We start from the raw sequence: 21,894 nt of genomic DNA, 5'->3' as shown, positions 1-21,894 counted from the left end.
AGTACACTCAGTATGTGCCTTGTGAGCTGACGATGACCCTTCTAACCAGTCGTGAGCTTGACATTCTTACCTTTAATGCTGATTTTAAATTGGTTAATATTAGCCTTCAATCACTCCCTTTCGCTGCACTCCACTGTCACGCGACACAGAGAGCTAACGCGTTAACTAATGTTACCTGAAGACAAAAGTTTATGTTCAATTTATTAGCGTTATCAATCGAAAGCTGAAAAGTTGAAGCGAAGGATTACGGCATATATATATAAGAGCTATATAAATGCAGTCCATTTACCATCTTAAGTGCTGTAATTTTTGTTTATTTTATTTTTTAATGGTGAAACCAAATGTATAAAAATAACACCCTTAAATAAAATCACTTCATTATGGAGTTCCTTACAATTTTGTTTATTTCATTTGGCAAGTTACCAATGCATTAGAATGTCATTTTTATTTATTTATTATTTTGTATTAAAGAATGAGTACTGAGTACTTTTCCAGCTGTACTCAAATGATACTTTCATTATTTTAAAAGTATCAATTGAGTAAAGTTGGAAAAACTATCTTTAAACGTAATGCTTGTATACGTATTTGAGGTTGCAGCCTTGGCTTTAAAACAACGCAGAAGTTGTATTACCCCCGCCACATACAATGAAATGTAGCCTTTAAATGCGCTCGTTTCAACGAGAAGCGTGCAACTGGCAACAGCCGTGAAGACGTCTGGCACGCTCTTTGTTTCAATATATAAATCATCCACAAGATGGCGTTTCGAGCGCAGTGAACATTTTCTGCAGCGCAAATTTCGTAGCTAGGTAGCAGTCCTTTTTGAAAAATGCAGTCTACATCGGCGCAAGGGACAACTAATGCATTTATTCTTGTCATTTTCCTGTCTCTGACTGTGGTATGATGCGGCGGTCATGAGTCCTTAAGTAATCTTAGATGTAGATCTACATTTTAAAATGTATTATAAACTTTACATCTACACTCTGAAAACGATAGTGTAGCCTACTGTTGTAACATCACTCGATGAAGCTGGGTTTGTGCCCCTTCAGTTGTAGGTTACACGTCAACAAAATCCATTCAGTGCAACACATAGTTACATGTCAAAGTATCCAAACACCCAATTTCAGGCACCGTATAAAATACATATATTTTAACTTTAAGATAATTTCCGACGCCAGATTACTATGGTAACATTACAATGGTAGCTGTGATATTTTTCCTCCATTCAAAATGTGACAATCATTCGCTTGTTAGCTAGTGGAGAACATATTTTAGCAGCACTTAACCATAAATATAAGAATAGAGTTCAACTTATGAACATGTTCCCTACAACTCTATCAGCTGGTCATATACACCCGTCAACTGGCACGTAGCCCCGAGCTTGCACGGAGAACTCCCCCTTTGCTACTGAAGACGGAAAAAAGAGAGGACGGATAAACTGTCGCGCGTGCGCTGTAGGCTTGTTTTTCAGAAAATCCTCCCTTAAAGTGAGCTGAGAGACGCGAGTAGCTTGTCTTCGAACAGAGACCATAGCGCCGAGAGGTGTGCAATAACAGCAACAGTGCTGTTATTTTATCCTCCAAATCTCAATGAACTGTTTGCTAAGAAAGCACTGATCTTGCCTGCAGCTTTTGCAGGGCAAAGGCATTGATCAGTGTAACCAAAAGTACATTTCCTTTCCTTATGAGATTATTTTCATAGACTTTTATTACTAGTCATTTGTAATATACATTCATACAACCATGGTGCTAGGGAAGGTTAAGAGCTTCACAGTAAGCTACGACTGTCTGAATGACAGCAACGTCCCCGTTTTCTCAAGCGGGGATTCGGTCTCAGGAAGGGTGATCATCGAAGTCACCGGAGAAATACGCGTGAAATCTCTCAACATTCACGCCAAAGGAATTGCTAAAGTTCGTTGGACTGAATCACGAAATGCTGGATCCAATACTGCCTACACTCAAAATTACACCGAAGAGGTGGAATACTTAAACCATAGTGACATCTTAATCGGACATGAAAGAGGTAAGAGGGAGCAGGCTTTATTTTGTGCAACTGTCATCTGTCATTTTTCTGAGAAGTGACCAAGGGATGTTTAATTGTAGCTAGTAGCTAGTTTGCTAAGTGGGCTTGCTGGATGGAGGATGCTCTGGTCTGTTCTTGCAGTTCAAACAATAAGCAAGCTTGCCTTTGTCACTTCTAAAAAGACTAGAATACGCTGTATACCGACTTGATTATCAACAACGGCTAAGTATGTTTTTCATTTAATAACCAACTATGAATATTCTGAGATTAGAGCTGTCACTTGCATTATATAAAAACTAAGTCTGTCAGTGTGGAACTGCATAACTGCAGATGAGTCCACACAATCCAACATGTTACAGATAATAACGAGGCATGAAATAGGTCTTCCATGTCTTCTAAATAATGATCTATAAAATCAGGATTATAATGTGTTCTTCTAAATATATATCTTCCTATGCAATAAGCAGGTCAAGAATAGTCTTTGAACGTGTTTCAATGACGGGTAGCCTAATGGAAAATGAATGAATTTCACAACCAACAATTTTTTACAACCAACAAGCCAATTATTCGCCTATAGAATTGTTTTTAAATACCCAATTAAGCTGAATGACCAACATTATCTTACATTTAGAAAAGCACCAGCTGATTACCAGCTAGACAACCTACGTATTAATTTGGCAATGCACTAAAATGGTGAAATAAGCACTAAATTAGCAAACAAAGAAAATTAGTATGCACAAGTATGTGTGAAAATTGTTATTACAAATATTCCTTAATTCGTGTTTTAGGGGGAAAAAATGCTAAAATGATTTCCTCAAGTTTCCACCCTTTGTTAAAAGCGGTTCAATCCTGTTCAGAAACTGGTTGCTGAGAAAGGGGGGTGAGAGGGACTTGCCGTTCTGGTTCCTGATTGGTTTAAGTGCTCGTGCGTTTTCTATGACCTCATGCTATTGCAGAAAGTGCCCTAAAACCCCACAACTTTTCATCCGATCTGTCAACTGAAAATAATAGCAAAAAGGCAAAGTTTGGGATATCATTTCGCCCAGTAGGCTAATTTTCATGCAAGTGTTGCGACTATTTAATTCTTCTACAATCGAAATATTAGGATCGATACTTGATACTGTCTAATATCTGCAAAATTTCTATTTTTAAATCGATGGGTTAGATTGCTCCCCCAAAATCGTACTTCTTTCTGATAGTCCATACGCGCTGCATTTTTCAGAAAATTGGGTAATACGTCTGCTACAAGATAATTAGAAATATTTTGTAATTATGGAAAATGCATAACAGTTTCTTGAGCAGACTGCAGAAGAGCACAATTAAAATCGTAATATATAATTTGCCACTCAAAAACATATTGGTAGAAAAATGGCAAGATAAGTTGTCTCGAAGACTTTGTTCATTTTTTAGTTTGCACCCCTCATCTAAGCTTGATTAATGTCAGACTCCTAAATAATTTCAGGGGCTGGATTGTTAGCCTGTTGCCGGGTAGTTCCTTCAGTCGATTGGCTTCAGAAAATCGTCATTCTGGGGGGTGGAGGCTCATATTAATCTGCACCGTCTGATGATGGTCCATTGTTTGTGTTATCAGTATTAGAAATTTGCTAAGTCCAAGGAAAACTGGTAGTTATGACTTTACGCATGGTTTAGAAGATAGTGCTGCATGAGCAAAAGAAATATTTTTTCTTGTATCACAATTTGCGCTATGTAAAGTAATTTACCAATTGATGTAGGAGTACCCATTTAGTTAGATTGCTTGCTTGTGGATGGTTGCATGCACGGCAGTTCCAATGTACTTCTTTTACACTTGTTTGTAATTATTTGTAGGTACAACTGTACATGTACGAAAATGTACGTTCTTTTCATTTTATGTGCGTACTTCTGTAAGGAAAAACCTATTAATAAAGGTGGAATCAATTAAACTCTTTTTTTGTCGGTCTTTATTTCTCGATCAAATAAGGTGTCTTTTTTCTGGCTTTAATACTGTTCTCACGTGAAAATATGGTTGGGTGAAGTGAATTATACCTTCTTTATCCACGCTGCAATACACGAGCTAGCCCGTGGAGGGCTGTCCCAGTGTGTGAGCATGTTAGGTTGCGCCGCAGACTTGAATGCAGCACAGTGCAAGCATATGAAAAACCGGCTGAGGGAAGCTGCTCGCTCCGGTTTTGGCCGGTCCTCTCCTGCTAGAGTCTGCTTGTGATTGACAGTCCAGCACTTGTTTACCACAGTCTGCCGCAGCTAAGGCAGCCAGGGATCGCTGAGCTGGCAAAAATGGCCTGTAGTTTGACGAGGTGCTTTAGAATGATAAAGTTTAAATCTGTGTAGATATATTTTATTTTAAACTGAGCGAGAAATTGAAATGTAACACTGAAATCGGTCCCCCCCCCACCCTTTCCCATGAATGGTTACAGCTCTTATTTCTAGAATGGCTGCAATGTGTAAAACCCACAAATATGTATGACATTGTTTATTGCATTGTACTGACTTGGTGCAAAGATATTCATTTAAAATGTACTTATTTAATTTGCATGTTTTGGACATGGGGCGTGGCTGTGAACTGATAAGGATATATCAAGGCATACAGACATATCCATGCAAAAGTTATTGAATGGGAATAAATAAACGTGTGCAATTTTTTTTTTAATGTGGTGAATGAATTGCAATATATGAATGAGCTGTTTTCTTTGTTAAAGAGTAAAGAGAATTAAGGTGTATTATTTACTAGAATTCTGTTAAACCTCACCTGCATTTGCAGTTCTCTTTCATTTTTTTCCTTTTTCACTAAATTGCACAAATAACAGGACTGTCCATCTCCCTTGTCCTTTTTTAGTTTTTAGTGCCCCTTGATGTGCTTCTTTTCAAAGAGCAAATGACATGTTTTTTCACTCTCTCTCCTCATGTGTTTTATACTCAAGAATCATGGTAAAGTATAATTCTCAAGGTATGGTATACATGTGTTTGGAATATTGTTTTTTTTCCCCCTTTGTTTCAGATGAGGATAACTCGGAGGAGAGTCTCACCACTCTCCATTCAGGAAGACACGAGTATGCATTTAGCCTTGAGCTTCCACAAACGTGAGTAGTTTTACCATCAACCCGTTGTAAAAAGAATCGCCAAGACTTAGTTTTTCATCATGTCCATTTTGTGATTTGTTTTTTTTTCATCCCTGCATGGTGCTCATACTGAAAATCAGATGTACTGGTATTGCAAACAAACAAGATTATTTCTTGCACAGATCGCATCCACAAGTTATTATTTTTTTTTGTAATGTTCTTGTTCTCTCATTTTGTTCCCCCTGTGCCTTCAGACCTCTGGCTACCTCCTTTGAAGGCAAGCACGGCAGTGTCCGGTACTGGGTAAAAGCTGAACTACACAGACCCTGGCTACTCCCCATGAAAGTGAAAAAGGAATTCACTGTCTTTGAACACATAGACATCAACACTCCTCTGTTACTGGTAAGGACCAACAATTCAGTGTCAGTATCTCCACCACCAGCCGTGGGCCATGGGCTCCACAAGGTTACTGGTTAAAATAGTTAGCCGCAGTGATGGGCGAGCTATATTTCTTGAATACAACCATGGACTGAACATGCCCTCATAGTCACTCACAGATTTTAACCTATCATTGGGCTGCATTGCTGTGTAGGACACCGGCCCTCAGTTGGTTCAAACCAGTCGATGATTGACACAACTCAATCATTCGTAGGGTTTTTGAAGCATCGCTCTGCCCAGCACTGGCTAGTGCACATAGACCAAAGCCAGTGACGTGATCAGGGGAAATAATATGCACTCATTCAGCCCTTTGCTTTTTATTTACAGTAATCTGATTAGTTGTACCCGAGCCATAGCGTACACTCTTATGACATTACAGTCTGAGAATGTGCATGTTGCCAGCAAAATAGAACAATTCCCACTGCTGGTATAGTAATGACCTGCTAGGGCATGCTGGGGGTTCCGTCTTCATTCTTTATGTGCACTAATTCAGCATTTATCACTGCAGTGTCATTAAGACATAAATCCCTGCAGATCAGTGGGCCTGTATATCCTTCATGTATTTACATGTCTTCATAATGCAAGGCTTGATGGCAAAATGGTTCTGATGTCACAATTTCCCCTTTTTTATTCCCTGAAGAAATCTTGATTTAAAACTCTTAAGTGGACGGTTTGCCTTTCTTTTTGATTTCACAGATTTGTAAGCGGTCATTACCTTTTGGCACACATGTTGGTACGCTAATGAGTTTGGTCTTTCAGAGGGGATTTCTTTTTTTTTCTTTCTTTTTTTAAAAAAATCCCCTGTTTTTGACAACCAAATTTTAGAGCCTTGCTTAGCGTCAGAGGACAAGTTGAGAGCCTGTTGACAGGGAACTGTCTGGGCATGTTTTGTCCTTTTGCATAATGCTGTGGTTTTTTTATAGCATTTTTTTCCTCGCAAAACTAACTTGCTCCTCCTCCCTTTAGTCTCCCCAGGCAGGCACGAAAGACAAGACATTGTGTTGCTGGTTCTGCACCTCAGGCCCCATCTCCTTAAGTGCCAAAATTGAAAGGAAGGGTTACACCCCAGGTGAGGACAAGAACCTGTAAAAGCTTTTCTTAAGTATTGATTCCAAAGTTTTTATGCCCTGTCCTAGTCACATCTGTCTAAAACGCAGTTCAGGTCCTTATAACATGACACGGAACTGTGGAAAGTGTAATATAAAAGGGTTCATGGTTTCAGGTGGAGGTGTCATATGAAGTAATCAGGCCTGACCAGGTGTGTCGTTAACTCTTACAGGAGAGTCCATTCAGATCTTCGCTGAAATCGAGAACTGCTCCTCCCGCATGGTCGTGCCAAAGGCAGCTGTTTACCAAACACAGACCTTCTACGCCAAAGGGAAGATGAAGGAGGTCAAACAGCTCGTTGCCAACTTGCGGGGGGAGTCGCTGTCGTCCGGGAAAACGGAGACGTGGAGCGGAAAAATGCTGAAGATCCCACCCGTCTCTCCCTCCATCCTAGACTGCAGCATTATCCGAGTGGAGTACTCTCTGATGGTGAGCGGAACTGCTGCTGCCCCACACAAACACTCTCTCTGTCACCACTGGTACTAACACACTTATTTAGCTATGATTCAGTAAATACCGGTATCCATGATTATGCTAGCTTCACATCCACAGCATTGTAATCCAGGCCTGAAGTACTAAGGTGTAGAGCGAAGTGAATACAGATGCCATTGGCTTGTCTCTCTCTCTCTCTCTCTCTCTCTCTCTCTTTCTCTCTCATACATTCTAGTACAAAAAGGGTCCCATGCTTTCAAAGGAACTATGGAAACCTGATCCACAATTATCCTGACTGAATGCACAATACCATTGAGAATATATGAAATTCAATTGAATTGTGGAACTATTGAGCCATGTAATTGTAGGTGCCAGTTTTTCTGTCGTTAAGACTCATGGCTTGCTGGGTAGCTTTTTTAAAACATCTGTAACAGGTGAAGGTTAGGCAAACTGACGGATAATCCGAGGTATCCATCAGGCAGTGGCAATTAGGTCAGCTTAATATATCTGCTGAAATATAGGTCATATAAAGGCTAATGACCCACTTACCTGATTAACTAACACACCCAGCTTGCATAACATTTATCAGCAGTAACTTACATTCCAGCACATTGTTTGGAAAAGTCAAGCTTAGTGTGCAACTTTACTATGAGCATTCTATGGACATTTTCTTGAGGGTGGTGGGGTGGAGGCCGGATTTGCGAGAGAAGGGTTCTAAATTGCGTCTGTTGTATTTGGCCCCGCAGGTGTATGTGGACATTCCTGGAGCGGTGAACCTGTCCCTCAACCTGCCGTTGGTCATCGGCACCATCCCCCTCCACCCCTTTGGAAGCCGCACGTCCTCCGTCAGCAGCCAGTGCAGCATGACCATGAACTGGCTTAGCATGGCCCTGCCGGAGAGACCTGAAGGTAGGCTGGGTCATCATTCCTTTGGGCTTCTCTACTTGGAGTCTTTTGTGTGTCTCTGCATATCGGAGAGAGAGCGTCTAAGTATGGGAGCAATCTCTACGTTGCACTAAGGGTTTGCATGAAATTGTTTTGTTCTCCAGCTTGGAGGCAGTGACCGTGGCCTTGCTAACGTGTCTCTCTCTCTTGATTCGCAGCACCACCGAGCTATGCAGAAATCGTCACGGAAGAGCACAGGCGGAATGGCCAGGACGTGGCTGCCGCTAGGGACGAATTTGAGGGCACACTGTTCGCTTACATACAAGAGTTCCGTTTCCAGCCCCCTCCACTCTACTCTGAGGTACTTCCTATCATTGGAGCAGACTTTTGGCATTTGGAATATTGGATTACTTTCACTGAGGTCACACTAGTTTAGATTTATTAGATTCACCCCAGCCCCCACAAAAAAACCCTACAGGTATACAGTAAAACCACTATGGTTCAGATCAGAACATTTCAAAAAGCTCCAACTCTGCATAGTTGTACTATATAGTTTTATATTAATGATAGCCACTTGCTGCTTATAGTTCATCAGTTTTCAATTAAGATGTAAATCTGCCAAGTGTTGTGACCTGTTTTTTTTGCTTCTTCCTTTGCCAGATCGATCCAAATCCGGATCAGGTCAGCGGAACCGAGGAAAGGAGGCCTGACACCTGTCCATCACGCTGAAGGGCACGCCCAACACCCGCCCAGTGTAGGCGGTCCTCTTGTCAGTTCGTTTTTTTTTCCCCCATGATGGCATCCTCAACTTGCTGCAAACGTTGAGAGGAAAAAAAACAAATATCCTAAGTGGACGCGGTCCTTGCCCGAGATGTGCAGGAAGTGTCCGACAGGTCACTTCCTGTCCACCCTGGGTCAGACGCATACAAACACACCAGACTTCTGCCTGTTGAGTGTTTTTTATTATAATTTTTTCCTGGTTTCCTCCGTGACCTTGGCATTTACATGACTCTAACCCAGTAGAGCTATCGCATCGAGAACTGTGCCGAATAAAGGAAAAATTAAAGAAAAACAGAAACAAACATCTGTAGTGCTCAGCAACAGTCGACTACGGAGCAAAGACTACACGCCTCCTGCCTCATTTGGAATTTTGCACATATTATTCTTTGCTTTTGTTATGTGGTTCCATTTAAAAAAAAAAAAAACACTAATTATCATTTTTGCCACTCGTATATGCTGGACTAAGTGACTGCAGGCTTTAACTCCTAGCTAACTCCTTGTCCGCACAACTATGAACAATGCAAAGGAGAACTTTAAGAAGAAAAACTGAATAAGACAAAAAAAAAAAAAAACAATGCACTGACTGGCTGTTCAGATTTTTTTTTGTAACTTTCCTTAAATGACAAATAGTCTGGACTTCACTCAAGCTCTCTCTACGTGGCTTCATAAGCTTGGATCAAAGGGTGGCTTCCCCTTACTTCCTTATGGTATCACTTTGATTAACTAATTTTTCGTGTTCCAAACATAGAATGCCTTCGCGCCTATATTTTTATTTTTTTCTTTACTTTTTCCCCCGCTGTGAAGCCTCTTTTAGTAGATAGAACAGCAACAGGTGTGGAGCACTCAACGCTTGCATGCGTCCGGGCTCAGAGACAGCCCCCCTCCCAAACCCCGCCACGCCCACCGACCTGCGGACAGACGTGGGGCACGGTGGCAAAGAACGGCAGCGCGCGCCCAGCGTTGGCCGCGGAACGTCTGTTGCCTTTCTGCTGACATCACAGAACAGCGCTGTGTCGCGTACACACTGCCTAAAAGCACTCAATACTCAGGAGACCTTCTCACTTTGCCAAACATGCTACGTTTCATTTTGGTCGCACTATTTGAAAAATGGCGAATGTAAGAAGGAATACAAGGAAAAAAACAAACCACCAAACAAAATTTCAAGGGAGGTGGGGAGCCGGGGGGAGTGGGTTGTGGGACGCCAGGCATGGGGCGCGGGGGGGGGGAAACACACAGAGATGCAAGGTAGCATTCAAAGACGAATGACATTCCCTTTTTGTCCTGCTGTTCCTGCAGAATCGACCAACGTTTCCCGTCCAGTGAAGCCAAAAAAGAAAAAAGATAAATATAAGAGGAAAAAAAAGTGAGAGAACAGAGTGTCACAGCAGCCAAGAGAGGCACAGAGTGACCTGGCAGAAAAGCAGAATGCAGTCGAGCCACGGTCCAAACTGGTCAGAACAAGTAGTTGCATGTTTAAATGAGTAATACATTGGTTTTCAAACTCATTTAGTGATAGAAGACTAGCAAGACCGTGGTTTCAGCTGAGCCTTAACTAAAGAGCACTTTTAATAAAAAAATAAAAAAATAAATAAAAAAAGGTAACTTCTTTAAGGTGAAGGACTGGCAAACGTTTGGTCACCACATAGGTTTCCCTGATGATATGTTCTCATTAATTAAGCAGTATTGAAAAATAAATGCTTTCATCTGTTAAGAATGCGAATAGTATTATAAAAGTTTACAGTAGCTTTGTGCTATTTTTTGCGCGATTATGCGTGCGCATGTGTGTTGAACCAGCAAGAAATTATGAGAACACTTTATCAACATAACCAATGGATTTATGATTTTTTTGTAAAAGTGATCTTATCTTAGTGGCCTTGACAAAGAACGGACTTAAATCTGATTCTTGAAGGAGTGCTTAATGTGTTTGAGAGCCGTGCTTCATTTTACATTGTGCTGATTGTTTATGAGGTCTGTATGTTTTTTTCTTTCCCACTGGGACAAAAAGGGAAAACTAACTCTTTCAAAGCAAGTTTTGAAATGGTGATTCCTGAATCGGTGTTTCACTTGGTTTTGTTGTATGAAAATGTCATTTGAGTGACTGGGATATTTGATAACCTTGGGCATTTTGTGTTTGTTTTCCCAGTTGGAACCCCCACTCCCCCACGTTCTTTTGGTGTTTCACTTAAACTTCGGGAACAATGGTTGTTTTTCTTTAACATACATCTCTATAGAGAAAGGCAGTGACAACTGGAATTGAAAGCAATTCCAAGATGAAGTGACCCTTTCCACGTCTCCGTGTTTGTGGTCACAGATAATGGTTTTTACTGGCTGTGGAAAGAGCTTTTTTAATGGAAAAACTGAAAATAAATTATGCTTTTCAGAAAGAAATCTTATGTTTCGCACCGGTTGTGTCCATAGTCCTTACCATGGGCTTCCGTCATAGTCAAGTTTTGTTAAAGCTCATTTCCTGAGTTCCATTGTCAGGAACCAGAATGCTTAATACCGGGGAGAGGGGATCTGACATCCTTTAGAAACGAAGTGCAATATTACTTGTTTGATAGAATTTATTTCATCACATTTTTGTTGGTCCAGTTTCTCACTCTTGTTTTTAACATTTAAGGCATTGTTTTTAATGTCAGTTTTTTTAGTGGGTAATGTTCCTAGACTTCTTGGATTAACACATGTTATGAATGATTTGGACTTTGTCTGGTTCTTCCTTGTGTAAAATAAAGACATTTTGTTAAAAAATTTAAATGTACTGGTATTTACTCTGATTCAGGCTGAATCAGAATTTAGTTTCTTAGTGAATTTCCATGAATGTCTTCAACTGACAGACCTGAAATGAGCTTAAGCCCAATATGTGATGTACAGAACTTCTCTTGGCAGAATAGGCTACATATGTCCAGGAGAAGCATAAGGAGTAAATAAGGATTTGGGTTTTTAGCAATACAGGAAAGTTCCACCAGTTACTCTGATTCTCTTTTTGGGGGGCCTACTGACCCTTTACTTCAGAATCTCATGAGAGAACCAAAAATCCAAAGGGACTATAAAGTGAAGCATTTCATTTAAAATTTCATTGGCTTCATTATTAAATACAGTATACACTCTGTTTGAACTCACAGCAAGGCAGTTACATTTAACCCATTGTTTAAAGTTTAGACTACAATAAGATTTATTTCACAGCTTGCTTGATTGCTTATTCATTTATTTTCTTAGTATAGGCCTCCATTGGGAGTCATTTACAGAATGCATTTTTGCATACCAATATACAAGCGATTCTGGTTAAGTACCACGCTCGAGACAACTGCACTTTTGAACTTGTAACCATACAGTATGTACAGTATGTACAGTATCTATAAACCCAATTCCTATGCTATGCAGCTACATTATGCCACAAATGACACAAGAGCAGGAGGGCTTCATGAGATGTTACTTCAGCAGGAAGGGGATTCACGAATGACAGGTTAATATGCCGCTAAACAATCTGTCAGTAAAAACTCAGAATGTGAAGAAAACCGGCCTCTGATACAGGCGAAAATGATCTCTGCATCACAGTTTAATCTGACAATCCCATCTCTCTCTCTCTCCCTTAAAAGGAAAAACCCCATATAAAGTGTCTTAGTAAGGTGTTGGGCCACCACGAGCCACCAGAACAGCGTCAATGCACCTTGGCACAGATTCTACAAGTCTTTGGTACTCTCCTGGAGAGATGGAACACCATTTCCTCCAAAATATAGGCCTATTCCCTCATTTGGTGTTTTGATGGTGGTGGTGGAGAGCGTAGTCTAACATGTCCGTCCAAAATCTCCCGTAAGTGTTCAATTAGGTCTGGCGACTGTGAAGGCCATAGCATATAATTCACATCATTTTCATGCTCATCAAACAATTCAGTGACCCCTGGTTTCATCTGTCCTGTCCACAAGACCTGTCTCCAGAACTCAGCAGGCTCTTAGGTGCTTCTTTGCAAACTAGTAAATTAGCTGTCCTGTTTTTGCGACACACTAGTTGTTTGCCTCTGTAGCTTACTGGTGAACATGTCTGCTGCAATTGGAAAATTTTCCATTGTTGCCAGAATTTTGCCTAAAGTTTACCACTAATGGCAAGCATCGACAAACCTGTGCCAACATCTTATAGTGAACAAATTTCTTTGCTGCAAATTTGCCGCAAATTACGCGGACTGACAACGCTTGTTATCGGATGTATTAGCTGAATTGGTGTGAATTTAAGTTACGTTAGCAAGCTGGCGAATGTTAACGTCACTCCAGTCTCCGGTTTCAACAAAATAAACTGCCTGTGAAGAATGTTTTTTACTCATGAGCTAAATTATCTAGCTAGCGCAGCGTAGTTCAGTTACTCCATAACTATGGAGTGCATAATCAAGGCAAGAATGTGCATTTAAATTTTAATTGTGCTTAAAGTGAATATGTTCACAAAGTAGCTAACCTTAGCCGCCAGCCACCCTCGAACTTAGCAACCAACTTCCTAACATTATACCTAGGTCAGTTAGCTATTTCTACTAGTATAAGAAAACATGGTTACTTTTAGAAAAATCTTCAAAAACGTTTCTCTAATCTTGTCTATTTAAAGAACTTGCGTTTTAATTCGCTAGCTACAGTAAATGTCAGTATTTACTTTAACCTATATAGCTAGTTAACTAGGTACATGGGTAATAACTTAATTTAACTGTTAGCCTACTCACCCAATCTATTGTCTCTTGAGCCGCCTCCTGAATTTTCAACAGAGTGAACGGTCCCAGTTCGCTGACGCTCAGGTTCTAACTGTTCGACTGCGAAGGTCATCAGCATTGTTAATTTTAGCAGTCTTACTTTTTATTAAATAAATGTATAGTGTTCTGTGTTCTTTAATAGTTCCACGAATTTCCATGAAACCCGTTTCAGGCTCAGACAGCCAGAATCACCGTTAGACTACAGATATTTGGCGGTAATAGGACAAACCAATCAGCGTCTTTGATCGCACGATTCACAGGTGTGTTGTTGCATTATAGGCTGTACACGAATGCAGAAATAATTGGAGATAGGAAAGTTAAGCCCAATTAACTGTGGTTAGGCCTATTTAAGACATATACCACAGAATTCCCTGCATATACAAGAATGGATCAACAGGGTGGTGATCGGACTCTTAACCACCCTATAGTGCCATATTCCTGTACATGTAATTTAATTTATTGTACTATTTATGTAATTTCATTTATACCATCGCTACAACTATAACTAAATACATGTAAAAAAAACAAAACAAAAGGAAAATAAAATGGTATTTAAAAAACGTTAAATCACGTACAAAAATAAAACCATTACAGTATGTAGGCCACAGATGCGGCACTATAGCTAAATACAGCCTGGTCTAGTTTGTGGGCAGGTAACAGCTGATGGCACTAGAGTTCGGATTCTACAGAGTTGTCTATCACTGTCAGCTAAAAACATAAGAGAAAAGACATTTATCAACAAAAAAAGAAGTAGGGTTTTATCTATTGGTATGATGCATTTAGCTACCGGTATTGTGAGCAGAAAGCTGTGTCATTTACTTTAATCCAGATATGCTAGGTTACTATTTCCAAACTCAATAAATAGTGCACATTTGACAACAAGAAATTCTGAAAACTTTTCCCCAACACGTTAATCCAGATGGTTGTGCCTGAGGTGCTGAACATGCAGTTGCCAAGACAGCATACCATTGGTGACACAGTGACCTCTCACACCCAGGGTGCAAAGGGCACCAACAGCGCCCAAAGTCCTGGGTCACCAAACATTAAGGTCACGAGGAAGGTTAAGTCACTTACAGAAGAATCGAGACTAACTGTTATGGTGCGTTGTCAACTGTAAGTTACAGGCTATGTTCAATTTCAGTGGACGTGAAGCTTGATTTCTGAGAATCAGGGAAGGAATTTGTGAATACCTGCTCAGATCAAACCCCCTCCATGTTTTATGAAAGTTAATTGAAAGGGAAATCAAAGAGAAAGAGACAGACTAACAGACAGACAGAGAAAGAGACACCAGAGAAAGAAACAGAGACATAGCCAGCTGAACTACATTTTGCCATTGAAAATGGTCATGTTTAGACCTGACTGTGTCCCACCAGGTGTAATCATTATTTTATTTTTCTATCCTTCTTACAACACAATAAAAGAAAGCACAGTTTGGGCATGCATAAAGCCAGACGGATTGTGGGTTGAGATATAATAGGCCGGGCAGAGTGTTCCCGGCAAAAAGCGCACTCTTTCAGGAGTTTCTCACCAGCGCGATGAGTCAGCGTTTTTGCTGCGCGGCTTTGACCGTTCACGACATTGGGGCCTTTGTCAGGCCCCTCCATCCTGGTCCCTTTGACACTTACGGGCCTTTATGGAGCGCTGACCTCTGGGGCCAGAATAAAGGAGGGCAGTATTAATGAGGTGTGGGAGGCCCGCTGATTAGGCAGTGCTGACGTTACACAGGCCTCAGCTGTTTCCTCTCAGTGCCTAATCCCGCCGCCGCTGGATCTCTGGCCTAACGGGAGCGCTGCGTCCGGGCATGTCTGGCGGGCGTTCGGCGAGCGCGCTGGTGCCGGCGATGGTGTCGGGGTGGGGCAAATTGACTGTGGGGAGAATGCATGCCGGTGGGGAAGTGGCAAGCTGGTGACATATTCTTCACGGTTTTCCATTCACTTCTTCTGAAAGCTCAATTGAGGACTTGCTATCATAGCAAGAACAATAAGAAAATGAAAAAATAAAAGATTTTTATTTTTATAATTTATTATTTTTTCATAGCCATTCACACACAGGAAACAAAGTATAAAAGTGTACAAAAAGTACAAAAGTATACTTACAAGAGTGCTGGTGTTTGTTGCTAGGTTATAATTTGTGTAGCCATTAAGAAAGGAAGTTGTGGAAAATTAACATAGTCAAGAGAGACAATTAAGCATGTGAGCACTGTAAAACAATAGCAGGTTGTTTGAGGCAGCTGTTCACCAGACATAGTGAGAAACAAGGTATTGACAACACTTATTTTGTTCAGTAAACATTTCAGGCATGAAATAATTAATGATATACAATCTGAGCACAGAAATCTCTGATTTCTACAGTTGATGGTTTTTCCTACTCACTGTCCTAATTCTGATGATCAAGTTTGGGTGGTTGGTTAATGATGTATTATGAGGTACCCCGTCTCCCCTGACAGAATCATAAATCAGCTACAGAGCCTGAATGACTCATCTTAAAAGCACGGGCCCTGATTGGCTGCTGTGCATACATCATCTTTTTCATTGGTATGTGTCCAGCATATCACAGTCTTTAGGCAATGCTCACGCTTTCCGCTTTCCCGCCACAAATTAAAGGAAGCAATGAAAAAGATTGCAACACAGCTGTGATTGTCACGAAGAGTTAGTCACCAAAAGTTTTAAATTACCGTAGACGCCATGAGCTCAATTGGTTGCAAAACAGCCCAGCTGCATTGTTAGCTTGCCGGGTGTGTGTGTGTGTGGGTGCATGTGTCTGTGTTTGTGTGCGTGCATATGCGCATGTGTTTGTCTGTGTGTGTGTGCGAGTGCGCACGCACTCTCGTATGTGTGTGTGTGCGCGTGTGTGTATCGGCATATGGATGTCCTGGCTAAAGTGCTGGAGATGCTGGCTCTTAAACCTGGGTCCAGCCATCAAAAGGACCTGACAGTCTGGTTTTAATCTGCCTGTAGACAGGAGGTTCTGTTTTCTGTTCTGAAGAGAACGGAGCTGAGGTCATGATGTTCTGTACTCTTTTAAAGTCGGGCATTTTCCACTCCTCTGCATTGTCACTTCACAATCCAAACTTAACCCCTTTCCTTTACTACCTGCTGCCAAGCAACAAGAACGGTTTCTTAGTGTGACCAGCCGCACGCTTGACAGGTACGTCCAGAGTAACTCTGGATACCTTTTTGTAAGACAAGCTGTTTTGTTATAGCCAGTGCTCCCCACTCCTTCCTTTTTGATAACAGGGGAAGGTCGATGTCTCAGAGGTGAAACAAAACAGAAGGGACCCGTTCCTCAGATTCTCCTTACCACCAGTTCATAACTTGATCCCTCGTTGCCACAGTAACTCAGAAAAAAAAAACAAGCACACACACTCACACGCCACACACAAACCCTGGCCAAAGCAACAGCTGTTTCTGAGTTATTAACACAGAATGACTACTTGTGTTCTGTCACTCTGCCATCACTCACCCACCATTTCACTGTGAAACTCACAGTGGTGTTGTTCTGTATGGGGGTGCCCGGATTGTTCTGGAACAGCCAGCTGGTCTGCATACCTCAGGGTGCACAAGGCCTTGTCTCAATAATAGCCACAAGGTTCAAGCTGAATCAATGACACTCTATTAGAGGAACCCCAGCTCCTTGATCCTATGTGGTGATGAAGAAACTGGGGTTCAGGTGTGTAGGGATCTGTGTATGAAGTGAGGTCGGAGTGTAGCACAGTGGGTAAGGAACTGGGCTTGTAACCGAAAGGTCGCAGCTTCGATTCCCGGGTAAGGACACTGCCGTTGTACCCTTGAGCAAGGTACTTAACCTGCATTGCTTCAGTATATATCCAAATGGATACAATGTAAAATGCTATGTAAAAAGTTGTGTAAGTTGCTCTGGATAAGAGCGTCTGCTAAATGCCTGTAATGTAATGTAACTTTGTAGACATGTCATTCTGTAAACATGCAGGGCCATTTTGAGAGTTTTTTCAATAATAATGCCATTTAATTCTGCCATGAAATATATCAGTAAGACAAAGAAGGGAACTGTTGCTACTGGAGGCAATGTTGCTGTATCCCTGAAAACAAGGTACTTTTGTTGAAGAGGACATCCCATTGAATCCCTGAAGAAAATAAAAACAAGCTTTCACCAGGTGTTTCTCTCCTGTGTGTTTTCCTAGTGAAGTATCCATAGGTGCCTTTCTTGCCAGAACTTTTGTGAGTGCTCAAGTCTGTTTTTTCGCGTTCAATATGCTATTAATCTGTTGTGCTTACATACCTGAGGTTTCATGTTTACAAAAACAGATTAGCCTTGTGTTGATTTCAAAAAAGTTTTTGCAGGGATTAACTGCGGAATGGAGAGGCTATAAGTACGCCAGCATTTCATTTTAGCACCTCCCACCGTAAACAACAGCTTTGTCAAGAGTGATTAATTACCTGCTTGTGTTTTTTCAAAGTTATTTTATTTTAAGTCAAGCCAGTTTTGCAAAGGCAGCCTTGGTACTGGTAACAATTTCTATGATGGGTTCCACAGAAAAAAACACATTAAGCCTTATTGGGCTCTGCATAAACATGCGTAAGCATGCTGTTAACATTCCAAATCAGAAAGCCTTAGCAATGTTATGCCCTGTGTTTATTGGTAGATATTTCTAAATGCTAATTCAGTGCTTATGAAGGTATTGCTTAGTGCTTATAAAGGCTTTCTGTTGGATCTGAAAGGGGAGTTCCTTTGTAGATCCTCTTTAGGTGCATTCTGACTGAACTGCTTCGCCAGATTTAGGCCAGTGCATATCTCCTGAGTCACAGGAAGCCCTGACCTGGTCGTCACGGCGAGGACAACAACAGGTGTTCTGCAGGAGCTGGAAGCTTGGCCCGTGAGGCACGTACAAGCCACCTCAAGCACCACCCCCACCACTCTGGCCCACCCCCCAACCCCACAACCCACCAGATATTTTACCCTGTCGCATTCCTCCCTATGCAATAGTGAACTGTGCTAGTCAGGCAAGATATCCTAGACCCCCCCCCCCCACCCCCCAGAAGCTGTAGCCATGACACAGCCTTCATCTGGCCCACTAAAACAGAGCTTGAACTCAGTCCTGAACCTCCACCGTGTCTGCAGGTTTTTCTGGTTTCCTTTCAACCGGCAACCCGTTTAGGAAATAAGATATGTGGACTTTTTAGCACAGGGGTTTGCACCCCCGGTCCTGGAGAGTCCCAGGTTCTGCTGGTTTTCATTGTTTCATGTCAACAGCTTCACCATAACCAAATGTTTCTACACCATCTGTCATCAACATCAACTTTTCTACCTGCCATTAATCTGCATCTACTGTGGATAATCCTACGGGTAATACTAATAATCAGCACTAAAATCAATGCATTAAACTTGGTTGTGTGGTAATACAGATCCATTCACGGTATTACAGCTGAAACAGCTCCCCTTTCTGGGGTTTGCACTCCATATGTTCTGCTGTTGAAATTCATTGTTTCATCATTTGAGACTGAAATATTATTTGCTGTGATACTTCACATTGGGCCTGGAAAATTGCCCTTTTCTCTGAATAAAATGCAAGGCTGTCACAATTCAGAAGCCTCAAAAGCACAATTCAAAAGCACAGAAACACACGTGCTTGTTGGAGGTTTTGACTGTCAACTTGCCCAATCCCCAGATTCAGTTAGCTGGCCATCAGCCATTCTGAGCAGGATTTACAGGTTGACCGTCCGGCTAATGACAACAGGCAGCTTAGTCACAGGCCTCTCTCCACAGAGGACCGAGCTGCTCATGCAGAAAACTACTCTGACTAACTGTTTGACAATCAATTACAAGGTCAGATTTTTCACTCAAGCTCAAAACTGTCCTTTTATGCAAGGTGAAATAGCACAATCTTTGCTTGGTAATTCATTTAGTCGACACACTAGGAGATACGCTAGGGGAACTGAATGCCTTATGAGTTCGGTGAAGGTAGCAGATAGGTATAATTCCTATAAAGGCACTGCTTTTATTAAGAACTCGCATTATGCACGCTGTACATTCTTGTGATGCTTCACTGTTAGGAATCTCATTTTGTATTGAATATTTGCCACAGTTACACAACTTCCCGCTTAAACTTAGACACTTACAGAAAGACTGTTGCACAAATAGGCCCTGGGCAAGAGCTGAGTAATGATTCCTGGCTGTTACCTCATTTAATGCCTGAGGAAACTCGCAATGGCCAGGTTCAAGATTGTGGAAAAAAAAAAAACTCACAAGTTTGTAGAAGCCTTCACGGGAGGTGTTTTTTTTTTTTTACTGTTTCCTAGCAGCTGGGTCGGTTTGCACAGGAGGGGAAGTGAAGCGGTGTGTTGGGCCCTGCATCAGAGGGACAGGCTGATAAAAGTCTGAAAGCAGGAAAAGGATCAGCCAAATATATGGATGTGATTCAATTTATTTTGGCCACAAAACAAGTCACTGTTACATAACTTTGAGGAAAGGTTTATTGTCGCTTCGGCACTCTGAAGAATAGATAACCAAAGATTAATTGAAGATATGATGTAACAAATATTACACACAAAAAAAATTATTTCTGTGATTTTATTTAAAAAGACCTATTTTTTATGTTAAATGAAATCAACAGTATGCTGATTTTGAATCCCACACTCTCCGTGCTTTGTGCACGTCTTTCTCTTCTCCCTCTCCTCCCTCCTCTCTCTCTCTTTCTCTCTCTCTCTCTCTCTCTCTCTCTGCCCTGCTCTCCCCTCTGGTGGTCCGTCACTGAATGCAGCAGCATTGAGTCAGCACTGACTCACCAAATCCCTGGCAGGTCCCACTTCAGCTGACTCAGCCCAGCCAATCACAAGCCTGCACTTAAGCCACACCTTCAGGACTCCGCCTCCCTCTGCCTTTTTCTCCCTCGCTCTCCACTCCCGCCACTCATTCCCTACCAGAACCGCTGAGGACATGAAGAGTGGAATGAGTGAGGCGGGGGCAGGGGGTGTGTGGTTACTCAGAATCCGATTCCTCTCCCAGTCATTAACTTCATTTTCATGTCATTTCGCGGGTTCCCACCAAAACCAGACACTCTCCCTTTCTGTCTGCAACTGTCAGTCTGTCTGTTTGTCCTCTTCCCTCTCACACACACAATGCTCACCACATAAAAGTAGGGTGAATGTTCATATGTGTCGAATACTAAGTGGAACCTTGGCTTGACAGATTCTTGTTCCTGAGACTGGATCTCACCCTGTTCAATTGAAAAAAGTGTTCAATAGACAAAATAACTAAATAAATAAATAAGAGGTGTACTGACTTGAAAGAGCTTTATAAAAGGTTCCGTTCTGGCCTCATTCTTTCATCTGACGATACCATATGCATTCATGTGGAAAAAGAAGAAGAAATGAAACTGACAGCGTCACTCACCATCACTGCTTCCTCTTGTGTATGTGTGGAATGTGTGAGACGTGCAAAAACTGCTCTGCAACCACCTATGACCTGGCCTCGCTCCATGACCACATGACTCAATCTCCCTGAGCAATATCAGTCACTTGGATGTTCGACAAGCGCTAAAGCGGTCCAACTGTATGTGCAGATGGTTAGTCATGTTTTCTAACTTTTATATCTATTAATAAATACAGTGGGACAGAGGGATACGATACTATTCTATCTTCACGGATCTGGAAAGGTCTGCTTTTTTCTGCTTTCTGAGAATGTATTTTGGTAAAATCAAGACTAAATATTTTTTTTTATTTTTTACTGGTCTCAATATTTTTCAGTACATTTTTTAAACACAGCTCACTCGTGGGTTATCGTTGCAGTTAACGCAGTGTGGTATGTTTTTCCTTCACTTTTCTGAGAGGATGTAGCATGAATATGTTATATTAGAGAGGGTGCTTGAGCTTAAAAAGCCATTCTCCACCTATGTGGACAGACCTGTCATTCTATGCAAAGTTCAAACAGATTATATGGCTGGAGGCAGTCTTGATGTTAGCGATACTGCTGGTGGACATGTTCAAGTAGTTAATGAGGGTCACTTTCAGGTCAAAATAATTGACCATTTTGTTCATGCATCAAGTTTCTGTCAATTTTTACTTCAAGACTGAATACATGATTTAAAAAAATTAAGAATAAGAGCATAGTTTGCCCTGCTTATGTGTTTCTTCTGTTCATTCAGACAGGGAGAAAGCAGAGTGAGTTACAGGTGGTGGAGGTGGAACCATTGGACAGTGTACTGACTCGGAACTAAACCCACACGTGGGGATACACATGCATCAGTGACTCTTATTTTATCATATGTGATCATGTTTCAAATTAAAGTTCAAATAAACTTGAAGCTTGTGGAAAACAACATCTCAAGCTTCAACAGCATTTGATCGTTTGGCAATATTTTAAGAATTGCTAATTTTCCTGGATCATGTTCTGAATAAAGATGTTTACACATGCCCTGAAATCTTCCTATGATTTCCCAAATTATAACTCCTATTCACAGCAGTAATTCACACAGTT

At 41.4% G+C, this 21,894-nt stretch overlaps 1 protein-coding gene across 1 annotated transcript; it reads left to right on the top strand.

Moving 5' to 3' along the window:
* Positions 1 to 1,495: 1,495 nt before the first annotated feature.
* Positions 1,496 to 10,561, top strand: arrdc3a (arrestin domain containing 3a). Its single transcript, XM_064296516.1, has 8 exons — positions 1,496 to 2,019; positions 5,015 to 5,096; positions 5,330 to 5,477; positions 6,480 to 6,582; positions 6,793 to 7,049; positions 7,799 to 7,961; positions 8,156 to 8,298; positions 8,598 to 10,561. Exons 1-8 carry the CDS (start codon positions 1,740 to 1,742, stop codon positions 8,664 to 8,666), a joined length of 1,245 nt encoding a protein of 414 aa, XP_064152586.1. The 5' UTR covers positions 1,496 to 1,739; the 3' UTR covers positions 8,667 to 10,561.
* The last annotated feature ends 11,333 nt before the right edge of the window (positions 10,562 to 21,894 follow it).

This window comes from Anguilla rostrata, chromosome 10 (assembly GCF_018555375.3).
Source record: "Anguilla rostrata isolate EN2019 chromosome 10, ASM1855537v3, whole genome shotgun sequence".
NCBI lineage: Eukaryota > Metazoa > Chordata > Actinopteri > Anguilliformes > Anguillidae > Anguilla > Anguilla rostrata.
This window is presented reverse-complemented; position numbering and strand designations above follow the sequence as displayed.

What these genes read in the sequence shown, in the direction of transcription:
- arrdc3a (XM_064296516.1), top strand. Translation starts at nt 1,740, where the DNA reads ATGGTGCTAGGGAAGGTTAAGAGCTTCACAGTAAGCTACGACTGTCTG. An exon ending in TCAACACTCCTCTGTTACTG is followed by an intron (nt 5,478 to 6,479) that starts GTAAGGACCAAC and finishes TCCTCCCTTTAG; the next exon opens with TCTCCCCAGGCAGGCACGAA. An exon ending in AAGGAAGGGTTACACCCCAG is followed by an intron (nt 6,583 to 6,792) that starts GTGAGGACAAGA and finishes TAACTCTTACAG; the next exon opens with GAGAGTCCATTCAGATCTTC.